Source organism: Chroicocephalus ridibundus, chromosome 9 (assembly GCF_963924245.1).
Source record: "Chroicocephalus ridibundus chromosome 9, bChrRid1.1, whole genome shotgun sequence".
Taxonomy (NCBI): domain Eukaryota; kingdom Metazoa; phylum Chordata; class Aves; order Charadriiformes; family Laridae; genus Chroicocephalus; species Chroicocephalus ridibundus.
The window spans coordinates 14329215-14341760 of record NC_086292.1 but is presented as its reverse complement, the minus strand read 5'-3'; the positions used below and the strand labels follow the sequence as shown (position 1 = coordinate 14341760).

At 46.5% G+C, this 12546-nt stretch overlaps 1 protein-coding gene across 1 annotated transcript in view; it reads left to right on the top strand.

Annotated features, from left to right (window-relative positions):
* CAPN6 (calpain 6) overlaps positions 1-8014 on the top strand; it is a 67133-nt gene extending 59119 nt beyond the window's left edge. Inside the window, exons 13-14 of the mRNA XM_063347258.1 lie at positions 2950-3086; positions 4614-8014. Of these exons, the coding sequence (XP_063203328.1) occupies positions 2950-3086; positions 4614-4796 (320 nt within the window). The 3' untranslated portion in view covers positions 4797-8014. The remainder of the gene's footprint in view (positions 1-2949; positions 3087-4613) is intronic.
* The last annotated feature ends 4532 nt before the right edge of the window (positions 8015-12546 follow it).

Here is a 12546-nt window from a genome sequence, read left to right as displayed (position 1 = left end):
CTGGTAAGCACAGTATCTGGTACCTTTCATGACAGTTGCCTTGGGAGCAATGTGAGAAACAGATGGAAGGAGAAGGCAAAAGGTAACTGGTAAATACCCAGTCAAAGTATAGAAGGGAAGCAGAGAGAAAATGGAGCAAAGGTGGGGGGAGGATTTACTGATGCCAGTGGAAAGACTTGCTTTTATTATCTGTATTGCAGGAGAAGCTAAGAGGTATCGAATGAGAAAAGACTCAACTGCAAAAGGCAAAACAACCTGTTGTAGTTGCCAAGGCGGTGCTTGTGTCTCAGTAATGTGTCTGCTCTGTTTTCCCGTGCCTTTTTCCAGTGGCTGAGTTTGTCATAGCTCTCCATATATTCTCGTATAAGAGTGGCCTAGCTGGAGAAGAGTGGGAATGTCTCTGAGAACTTTTTCTCAAGAACATTTTCTTGAAAGCCTTTTGTGTTTGGTACAGTGCTGAATGATGTGGATGTTAGCTCCTCAGTCCAATTCTCAAAAAAAAAAAAAATGGTTAGCCTTAGACTACTGTGCATAGATTTCTTTAAGCCATAGAAATGTCTTACTGTTCAATTGTTTCTGGCTTTTACAGATTTCAACTTTTTCCTTTGTGCTGTTCTTTCATAAAACTTCCCAATGCAACAGCATGGCCGTAGGACTGAGATGAAGCAGTGGTTTATGCACAGTATGGTGTTCAAGGCATAGCTTGAGTCATATGTGTGCCTGAGAACTGAACCCATTCCTCCTTCCACTGCCTGAGCAGTTGGCAGAGTAGCAGCTCCAGTTGTTTTCATTCCCAGCTCATGATGAATACTAGGATGCTGCTTTTCCACGTTCATAACGCTTTCTGCATTGTCTTTGTACTGTAAATAAGCCAGGCCCAGACCTGCAAAGAACTGGGCCGAATGTCGTGAGAAGGTCCCTTGTCTCATCCCACATGTGCATCTCTCCCATTTCTTTCCTTTGTTCTGGAATTGGAGCAAGTCCCCCTCATATTACTGACCACTCAGTAACGCCTTCATGAGCTCGTGCTGTGCAGGTACCTTTCATGTTCCTCTTCTGCCTCCCTCTTTTTTCCTAGCTCTTTCTGAGAATTTGAATCTGTGTCTTTCAAATGTTAGCTTTCCTTTTCCTTTCACTTAGCAAGTCCCTTCATTAACAGCTCCCTCATCCCACATCCCCTGTTACCTCTTTAAGCTCTGTGTCCTTTCCCCACCCCGTCTTATGCCCTTTATCTCTTAATTACTGTTAATGATCAGATGTTGCTTCACTCCTTGCCTTCAGCCAAAGTACTTGACACCATTTCATGCAAGACCCCATTCTATTCAGATCCATTTTCCAAATCTCTTTGCAAAGGCGGGAGCTTTTCCATCACTGATTACACAGCATGGTGCCACCCCATGCCCCAAAGCTAAATCCACACATTCAGTGACACAGAAAGTAATTGCCTATCAGAAAAGCCAATACACTGCTACCTGCTATAGAAAGTGTGAGATGTTGTCAGGGTAACAGGCCTATCACATGCCTGGCCAGGTGTAATCATAGTGCAGCATATGGAAAAATCTGTTTCTTTCTCATAAGTGGAAGTAGCTCCTTCTGTTTTGGATGTAGCTGTTATGTGGTTTGTTTGCGTGAGATGTTGGTATCCATTCCTGTAAATGAGTGACGTGTTTGAGTAAAATCATTCTGGGTATGAATAGTTAAAAAATGAAAGCTGCCTTAAAATTATGCTGCCTTATGGCTGTCATTCCAGTGGTGGCATTTTCAAGTAGATGGGGACAAAATGTAAGAAATGATCACGAATCCAACTTACACACATTCAGTGGATTTATTTAAAATCCATGTCTAAAAAGTAGCAAGGTGTGGAAAAACAGGTATGGTGCTGTCATTAACAGCATATGGAGCGGACAGAAATAGTTGTGTTGAAATATAAAAAAATGGTAGTGCCTGTGTTTAATTAAAAGTTAATTAGAAAGTGGAATGGTCCATTCTATTTGAGGATAAAGACAGATGTTTTCAAATCAGTTCTTGCTGCCTATTGGTATGTAAAGAAAATATTAAAATTTGTAACAAAGTAAAAATGTTCAGTGTAAAAACAGCAAAGCATTTCTAGAATGTTGAATAATCTCAGTGGGTTACATATGATTTAAGTATAATTTAAAACATTAACTAGGGCTATAATATATCCAAACATGTTGTGACAACAAACTTTACAATCACATCGATCCAAATGATGGAACCAAAGAAATTGTCTCAGGTCCATAGGAACGAAATGAGAAAGTGGGGAGGATTTGCTTTGACAGTTTCCCACAGAAAACTTTGTTGAAACCAGTATGCTGCTACAAAACGTTTTTGCATTTTGGCAATATTTTACTTTCTGGAAGAGAAACTGCTTCTTGAAAACTAGCTCCTAACACTAATACTCATATCAGCACTTTTAAGCCAGGCAGTCTAAAGGTGGGCACTGAGATGTGCATTCAGAGGTCTAAAAGCAGTTCTGTGCAGTCCCTGTCCTCGCCCTCCATAGGAACTGCAGATGATGAACAGTTTTTACCTTCCATTTTGGCCCAGGTGCCCAGAACTATGTATTGGATTGCATATGCACAGCTGCAATTTGGCTTTCACATCTAGACCAGTGTTGGGGAGCTTAGGGTGTCACTTTGAAGACTTTCTGTAAAATAATCCAGGAGGATGCACAGCAAGGGAAAGATCCCAGTCTAGGAGCAAGCTGGTTTCATAGCAAAGGGTGCCTGGTTTCCAGCTCTGAGCATCCAGTGGTTACAAGAATGAGGTATTTCACCTCTGCTAGCAGTGGATGGGACGTGCACTGGCCCCCTGTTCCTGAGCTCAGTAGCAGCGGTGCTGCCAGCCAGGGGAGGGGGTTGCTTCTGCTGGGTTTCTGGGCAGGTCTCAGCTGACATTCTGTGAGCTGTGCTGCTGATTGTGTTTTAGGAGCAGATCCCTATGTGCTTATCAAGTGTGAGAACCAAAACATACGCTCCTCTGTGCAACACGATACGACCAGTGCCATCTTCGACACACAAGTGATTTTCTACAGAAAGAACATTGACAGTCCTATCATTGTCCAGGTGAGATAAGCCATGCAGGGTGGGCTGCTAAAGGGGAGCACAACAGCATCACTGGCCTTGACGTGTGCTAACTCTTCCTTCATACAGCTGATACCCAGGATAGAAATGCAAGAACCTCTGCTCCCCTTACTGGGCTGGGCTGCTCTGCGGATTCTCTAGTCCAGGTCTCTTCCTTAAACCAGCAACTGATGACGCTTAGAGATAAGAAGGCATATTTCATTCCAAGGCTTTGAAGGAATTTACAGAACTACCTTTTGCTTCATTTGGTACCTGATGAAACAGAGACAAAGAAAAAAACAGTTGTTGTCCAGAGTCAGTGTTTGAAATAAAACCAAAGCTAAGGCTGTTACTAAGTTTTTTATCTTGAATTCTAGTCCTGTGGGAACTAGACCACACTGTTTACCTTAGCACCAGCTGGAGAAACAGAGCTTGGTATTTAGATGAGGCAGTCCAGGAAAACTTTGGGAGAGTGGAACAGCATTTCAGTTTGATACACACAGTTGTTTAGTATTAGACAAATACTAAGGACTATGTCTTCTTCGTCAGGGTGGAGAGATCTTACAACGCATCTGTGAGCCAATTCACTGTGGCACAGAAGTGCCAGAAATTGAAATAGCTTTACAGCACTGTGTTGCAAAAAGAGATATATTTCTGACTTTTCACTGCCTAATGCAGTACTGGTGCGTAGTACTCCCGTGCCATAGTACTCCTCCATACTAATAGGTATATTCTACGAATATTATAAATTGAAGGAGGGTGATAGCAGTGTTATCCCCCACACCACAGACTGTAATTATGGATTAAAGAGAACTGATACAATAGCTGATGAAACATGGTCTGTGTTCTTGCCATGTGCAGGATTGCCTAATCCTTAGCAAAGATTTGATTTACACATGAGACCTCACCCTCTCTACGGTATGCAACTCAAACACTTTGACTTTTCCAGGATAACTGAAAGTTAGATACTAATGAAGTTCACGGACCAAAGACTGGCATGTGAGACTAGCAGCAAAAACCACTGTTAACACCATTTCAATTGCTGCTTGCTGTACGCCCAGCCCCATCCTAAGTAGGGACGAAGGACGTGTCTGAGGACTCCAAAACCACGGCTGTCCTTTGCTTTAGCAGCGTGGACCTGGCTGTAACACAGTCAGAGGAAAAACACTGAAGACACTGCAGAGGTGAGCAGGAGCAGGCAGAGTGGCACAGACAGGCTGATTGCATGTAGGTTTTTTAAGGCTGATGAGCTCAAACAGGTAATTTTTATTCCTCTTCTAGGCAGGCTGTGACCTAGAAAGCAAAAAGCTGCATTTCGCTCCATATTTGCATAGAGTATGTAAATGAGCATGCAAATCCGGAATCTCCCACATGCTCTCTAGACAATTAGCTAAATTTAGAAGTACACCCCCTCCTCACTGCTTTTTCAAGGGGTTAATGGGGGTGACCCTCCTCCAGCACAACCCTTTCAGATGGAGTGTGAGAGAAGCACTGCTTCAGCTGGGTTTATTTCTGTTCCCTTGTCTCTAGGTCTGGAACAGCAACGTCTTGTGTGACCAGTTCCTCGGACAGGCAGTGCTGGCAGCTTTACCCAGTGACCCCAGAGAAGAGCAGACTCTGCAGCTCCGAGGGAGAGGCAGCCGAGAAGCAGCCGAGGTGCCAGGTCACATCACCGTCAAGGTTTTTTCCAGCGATGACCTCGTGGAGCTATGAATACCAAAGCCCCGCAGAGCCAGACAGAGCTGTCACCTCACAGCAGGGGGGCTTGTCTGTGCTTTCTGTGTGAATGACTTGGGAGCAAAGGTTGCACATAATCATAATCGCTTTAAAAAGAAAAAGCCCTCTAACTCTTCACATTATCATGGATAATGGGGAGAGAGGCTTTTAAAGAGGGAAAAAATACATATTTATACATATATATGTTCATGATACAGCAAATACAGTAGAAGAGACACCAAACTACATGTTAGCAGATAAGCTTGTGAAGATGTGACCATCTTCGCCTGCAGCATCTTTCAGGAGCTCTCGGCACCTAAGCGGGAAGCACACGTGATCGTTCTCACAGGTTCTTAGCGCATCGTCATCTGTTCTCAGCAGTGGGGCTGGATGCAGGCAGGGATGGCTGCATCGCCATGGTCACGTACCAGCAGGTTGGTGGGGTGGATTCGCACCACTAAGTCCTTGTTCACTGCCAGGCTGTATTTGGCAGGGGAATTTTTTTAAGCTCTGATTTGAAGTTTTTTCCCCCATATAGGCATATAAATTTCGTGATTAATTTCATTGTTATTGCTACAGATCAGGTATTTCTGTTCCTTGGTGAAAATGGCATTACTCAAGGAGTTCAGTCATAGCCTTAAGACCAGGCATGCCAGGGCAACATTAAAATAGAAGGGCAGCTCTTGCAGTGCCTGTTTGAACACCAGAGCAAATAAGAGCTTTACCCACATACAGGCTCTCAGATTGACTTTCTTATTCTTCTATTTTCCACCTCAAGCTGATGACTCAAAAGTTGATATCTCTGGCCAAGAGAAGGGCACTCACAATTCAGATGTGCTTAGAGGACAAATTCAGTAATGGGAGCCTCCTTGCTAAGGAGGCTTTGTTTAATCTACATGATGCTAATAATGGAGTAACACTCCCTTTGCTTCATTAGATGTGATGGGTAGCACCAGGCCGAAAGACGACAAAATAAGCTCATGACAAGGATGGGTTTGTAAAACAAAGATGCTGCAGATTTCACTCTTGAAATTTTGCACCAGTTTCTTGCTGACAGAGCTGACATCTTTGATGAAGTTTAATTTGGGTATAATGGAGGACAGGTATCGTTTCACATTTCCTGCAAAGCACAGTTCCGGTACAAACTTTCTTTTGCATATAGCCCGATGGCAGGGTTTCCTCGCAGCAGACATTTCTGCGTTGTCAAGCTGTGCCGATTCTGGCAGTGTAAGAGGCTCACGGTGTTAGACCTCTGGGAAATGGGTTTTACGTGGTTGCAAATTCTGGTCTTGAAAGTGAAGCTAAAGGATGACTATTCTGCCTTTCGTACAGCCAGGTACCTTGTAACCACTTCAGCCATTTTGTGCAATTTTTATAAATATTGAAATGGCCCTCAGTAGAGTTAATGTTTTCACAAAAGGTTTTGAAATCTCCTCAAGGCTCCAAAAGGATCATTGCTGTGGTAGGAAATGCTTTCTCTGACATGCTGGAGATGGAATGTAAGGCTATGTGTGATATTATACTGCCATCAGCTTAGTTGCCTGTACCAAGTACCTAAATGCAGCTCTCTTTAAATAGCTTGGGCTCAAGCCATTTTGCACGCAGAGCATTTGTCAGATGTGAACTACACGCGGTTGACAGCCCCACAGGCAAGTGTAATCCTTCTCTGTAAACTCATAGCTTCAGAATTGCTTACTCTTGGATATGTTTGTAAACTGCATTTTTTTTTTTTAACAAAGCATGAATTTTTTCATACAGACCAGAGCTCGGGCAAGCCACACAGGGAACTGCAACTCGGTCTGGGCTGTCCCAGCCCTGCACGAAGACCCGTTTGCCTCGCCTTTCCTCACACGTTGTTTTATGCCGTGGTAGCTGCTTCTTGGCAGCGTGGCAGGAGGGGTGACTGCAGCCCGTTGGCAGACCTTCACCATTGGGTGGAGAGCACCATCCTGGCTGAAGCCCTGCACTGCAATTCATAGGGCAGCAAGGCGTGCAGGAGAGCACAGTGAGGCACAGCAGAATAGGTCACGTCGTATAACCCACTTTTCTCCAGGGGCTGTTCCGTATGAGATGGGTGCAGTAAGGAGGGGTTGGCTTGGTCGGCTGATTGATTTGGGTTCGTGTTTAGCCTGAAGAATGTTCCCCTGGGAGACAACACCCAGCATGGCCAGGCTCCTTTCCCTTCTCCTGCAGCCGGCAGGAGACCAGAGGCTTATGCCTCCCTGCTCTGAGAGCTTGCCTGAGCTCATCAAGGGCACAAAGCCGTCTCGCCTCCTGGCCGCAGGGGGGGTCCCTTGGCTGCTCCTTTGAGCCCTGCAGCCCTGTCCTCCATCTCCCAGCTCCGCCACCCCATTTCAGCATGTGTGTAAGGGTCGTCCCCAGAGGGGCAGAGGGAGCTTGACCAGCAATTCTTTGTTGTGTACGGCCTGACAAGGAGAGAAGTCAGGGTGGAGTGGATAAAGGTGATGATTTTTAGGCCTTAATATGAGCTCAAGCCATTCCCACTGTTTGTTCCCATGATATGAGGACAGGGGCCCCTGAACACGAGTGCTGGCCAGGCTGGAAATGGAGCGCTCTTGCTGTCTCAGCATTGCCCTGAGGGTATCGCAGTACAGTGCTGGTACCTGTGGGAGGCTCAGGCATGCTGAGACCAAGCAGCATGTCTGTACCTCTGCATTTATTAATTTTTGGAAGCAGTTGGAGGGGGAAGTATTGGCCCATCAGCAGGAGCTGATCCAACCTGGGAACGCGACTGGCTGTGCTGATTTACAGGGGCTCCTGGCTTCTCCTCCCACCCAGGCACGTGGGAGATGGCAGTGGTCCCAGGTGAAGCCAAGGCAAGAGCAGGTTGAACTGGGTGTGCAGAGCTGCCTGCTCCCTGCGAGAGAGCCCAGGCCGGGCAGGGGACGGTGCCCAGTGTTCTGCGGGCACTTCCTCCTGTGGCACATCTTCCCATGCACTGAAAGCACCCCACCTCCATGGGACTTTGGCTTATGGGGGGTAAATCTGATACATTTGAGATAAGAGGCTTGCCTTTTCAAACAGATGCAGGAATTTAAGATCAACTATTACCAGAGGCGACTGGTATTTTGTAACAATTAATGGTAACTTGTGGGAAAACAAAAGTTTTTTGTTTGGTTGGTTTTTTTTAATGGGGGGAATTGCATTTATGTATGCAGTTGGGCCACCTTCAACAGAGAATTTTGGCCCCCAAATTTAACACAGAGGGAAATAAATAGTTGGAAAATGTTTCATTTCAACCTTTCTTTACTTTTCAATATGAAGTGATTTAAATAAAAGGTTAACAAAAAAATAAACGTGTTTGGTAATTTGTGAAATGAAACTGTTGGTTTCTGATAACAGAAACCATTCTGGTATGACCCAAGATGACAGTTTTCAGCTTGCTCCAGAAGAAAAATGTATCATCTCAGCTGTTCCCTGAACAGTCCTGTCCCCCCCATCTGCCTTTTACTTCCCAACTGCTCCCTGCTTTCCCCGTGAGGTCCCAGCTCATCCCGCTGCCACGGGACTGTGCCCTTCCGTGCTGTCCCTCACCCCGAGGAAGACCAAGCCCCAGGTCCGGGGACTCGTCCTGTCCCTGCCTGCACAACAGCAGCGGCTCCGGAGTCCTGTTAGATTCTACGGGGTAATTCAGGCCCGCCTCCAGCCCTCGGCCCCAGGCACAGTGCTGTTTATATTGTTTACTTAAAGTGCTATTTATTTTAGTGCAGCCCAGTTTCTGTCCTCACTGCCGTGTTCCCTTTCCCTCCTCCCTCCACCAGGACGAGCTCCGTGAACCCCCATCGTTCCCCCCGTTCGGCAGAGGCTGACAGAGCAGAGCGGCAGCTGCCAGACGGCTCTCGCGGCCGCTGTCGCTGCTGTGGCCGGGCCTCGCCGCCGAACCCAGCCCGGGGCGGCGTCGGCACCGCCCGCCGCCGCAGGGGGGCGCCCGCGCGCCGCTGGAGCTGAGGGGAGGGGAGGCGGCCGCCATCTTCCCGGGCGGCCGGCGGGGGGCGGCTGTGAGGGGGCTGGGGCCGACATGGCGGGGGGCGGCTGTGAGGGGGCTGGGGCCGACATGGCGGGGGGCGGCTGAGGGGGGACCTGGGGCCGACATGGCGGGGGGCGGCTGTGCGCGCACACAGACACCCACCCACCCCAGAGAGCTGAGTGATCGCTGGCTCTTCTGGAACGTCTCCGTATATAAATATATATTGTATAGATAGAGGCTGTTTGGTTTAGAGAAGGGTCTCTCTGTGTATAAAATATATAAAAATAGAATATACTATAGATGGCTGGAGAGCGGGAACATTTAAGGGTCTGTGTGTGTATACATGTAGCTATGTATGTCTATATTCTGTGACGTGTAGATAGAGTGTTCTATAAGGGGCTATATCTTTGTATACATACATATATAACGTGAATGAATACTAAGAAAGTGTTATATAGTGGTGTAAGTTTCTTGCACGCTCTTTCCTATATATAAAAAAAAATAAAAATGTGTACACACGGAGAGCTATATCTAACACAGATACATTAAAAATATGTGGCTGGACAGAGACTGTTTTATATAAACACAGAATATAGAGTTATGTATTTGTATGAGGGGTTGTCTAGCTGCGTATACCTGTATATACAATACTAAAATGCTTTCATGCATATCTAAACCTATCGCTCTATGTGTATAAAATGGAGAGTTACACAGTTATAGAAGGGTGTCTTTCTAGATCTATACTGAGAGAGTATAAGGATCTCATATATGTGTCTATCAAATTTTATATATAGGCTATACTTTAGATAGAGCACAAGACTTCTCAGTTGTATAAAGGTCTCGCTGTATGTGCGTATCATATATAGATGTATAAGGCCAGAAGGAGTTACATAGTCAAATACGGTGCTCTCTTTAAAAATACAGACAGACATATTTACTGTATGTGTATATATAAAGGGCTAGCATGTTAATTACGTAAGGGTCTCTCTCTCTGTGAGACCCTTTTCTACCCATATAACGTGCTTTCTCTCCCCGTCTACTTTTATTAATATTATAGTAGTATTAGATCCAATTTATACGCATGCACAATATGGATACCAGTACGTCATGACACCATGCTCTTGCCATTTCTAAGAAATAAATGTATTTTTAAATATATGGGCGTGTGTGCATACACATATTTTTATGCAGTGATAAACCGCATACATTGTATACTGTAGCACATGTAGACAACTAGCGTTTGTGCCGTGTTTATCCCTGTGTGCGCACGCACGCACGTGCTGGCGGGCGGCCGGGCAGCCTCGGCGGAGTCCGCGGCTGGTGCCGATGAGCAGCTGGACTCGCCCCGGGACACGGAGCCACGTGTGACCGGGAGAGGCGACCTGGGGCGGGGGCCAGGCCGAGGGACGGTGGAGCTGGGGGGCACCTACCTGGGGGGGCTGGAGCCCCACTGCCCCCCATTCGCCACCGCCGGCCCCAGCAAATCTTATAGGAAAAGCTGCAGTCACGCAATCTGTTGGTATTTATAACTTTTATTTGCAATACTTTAGGTCCAAGTTTCAAACTGCAATATTTTTACACTCAAGACACAGTCATGCACAATCCATATTTCAATTTTTCTATTGCTTCAACCACAATTTAAAATAACTTAATATTGGAAACAAAACCCAAAATCTTAAAAAAAAGGATGCTGAGGTCAGTAAGATGGATCCATGCCATCAGCACATTTACAAAGTAAATAACTTAGTTCTCTTTTTAAAAAGATCAGTTACCTCTTAATCCAAAGTTACAGAAGATTTTTCACTACACATTTGTTTTTTGTTTTTATCTTTTATCTTTTCCTTTTTTTTCTGTTTTTTTCTTTTCTTTTTTAATTTGTCTTTTTTTTTTTTTTAAACAGATAACACATCCTAAAAAAGGAATGTACAGCAAAATGAGATACATTTCTGATAAACAATGAAAAATGTAGGCTCCTCCTCTGTTTACTTTTGTCTGGATACCCTGAAGAAAAAAAAAAAAAATTAAATCTAGAGACACCAGTGTAGGTGTAAACTTCGGTCTCAGCTGGGGTTGAGCATTGGTTACATCCTGATCCAGTCCAGAGCTGCAGGGTTCTTTTGCAGATCTTCCCGACCCCTGTGTCTGTAGACCCCTCTGTCTGTAGGCGCAGCACCTGCGGTGCAGACGTCGCACCAGAGGGACTCTCCGCCCGTGCGGCCACTGGCCCCGGGCTCTGCCCAAGGAGGTGGTCTCCTCTCTGGGGCTAGGCATGTGCGGGCCTTGGCTACCACCTCCCGCCTGGAGCAGCTCCCCTGCCGCCTGCTGACCTGCTATGGCAGATGCGGCAGCTCGTGAGAGCTGCACCTGAAGAGCGGAGAGGCTTTTTTCCCCTGTTGCTGTGCCACAGGCTGATTTAGCAGCATTGCGTAACACTAATACAAACAGCACGACGAAAAGCAATTGCCTTTGTGCACCTTAAGCTCGAAGGTCCAAAACCTCAGCAGATGTGGATGTAAGAGACTTGCATGGTTCATGTTTGCTATGCCGACCCGCTTCCGACCTGGAGAGCTTCGCACGATGGAGAACAAGAACAATGGGCAGCTCCCATCCACCCACTCCACCCAGGACACCGACGGCCCCCAGGGCATTCTCAGCACCTGATTATTGAGCAAACCCTCCTGCTGCCATGGAAGCCAACAGCCAAACCCTCACTGACTTCAGCGGGAGCAGCAGCAGTGCCTGTTCTGATCCCGAAGTCAATGGCTGGGCTGGAGAAATGACACACACCACACGCAGCAGCAAAAGGACCTGACTTTAAAAACAACCACCTGCCACTATCCCCTCCTGTTCGCAACATGCCACACCGGCCTGAGGCATCTGGGAGCCCTCACTGGAAGCTTGGACTTCAGATGACAGGCCCCGGGCCCTTGGATGTTCCGCACAAAGTGGAGATGGTGACTCCCTCTCCAGACCAAAGTTACAGAGTCAAAAGGCTGCTGTAAACAGGGAGTTCAAAGGGCAGAGCAATGAGGATCTCGAGCACTTCATCTAAGCCAGTGACACAGTTCTTGGTGAGCAGCCACCGAGCTCGGGACGAGCAGAGGGCACAGGAAGAGGGACAAAATCAGTCAAGCATAGAGACTGGAAGGAGCAAGGCCTGTGAGCGGTAACACACTGCTTAACGTCTCTCTCTAGGAAAACTCCTCTGTTTTCTGAAAGGAGTGAAGGACAGAGAGGAGGTGACACACAGACAACACCGATGGTCTCAGTTCATGCGCCTCCTCCCTCAGTGTTGCAGAAGACATTTGATGCCTGTATGCTTCTCTCTGGGACGTCTCGTTTAGCACTGGCAGCTCAGCACTAGTAGCTAAAGTAGCTGAAGCCTTTGGCTGCAAGAGCTGACCAAGAGTAAACTTTTTGATAAAACTAATGCTGCAAACAGGGAACTAGCTGAATCCGGCAGATAGAATCATAGAATCCTTTAGGTTGGAAAAGACGTTTAAGATCATGCTTGGGAGCATTGCTAGGCAGCGAGAACAAAATCTGCAGGCTCATACCCTCATGGCAGCCAAAGGGCACCCATGAAGAGCACGTAAGCATCCCGCCTTCTCTTTCCTATAATACCATTTTTTTCTTTTGAGATGGCTCGTCACCAAAAGTGCACATAAACACTGGTAGGCTCAGGCCAGTGATGGTTTATACGCCTGAGGCACACCTATGATTACAGCAGTCGGCGCTAAACCCCATCCACAGAGAGGA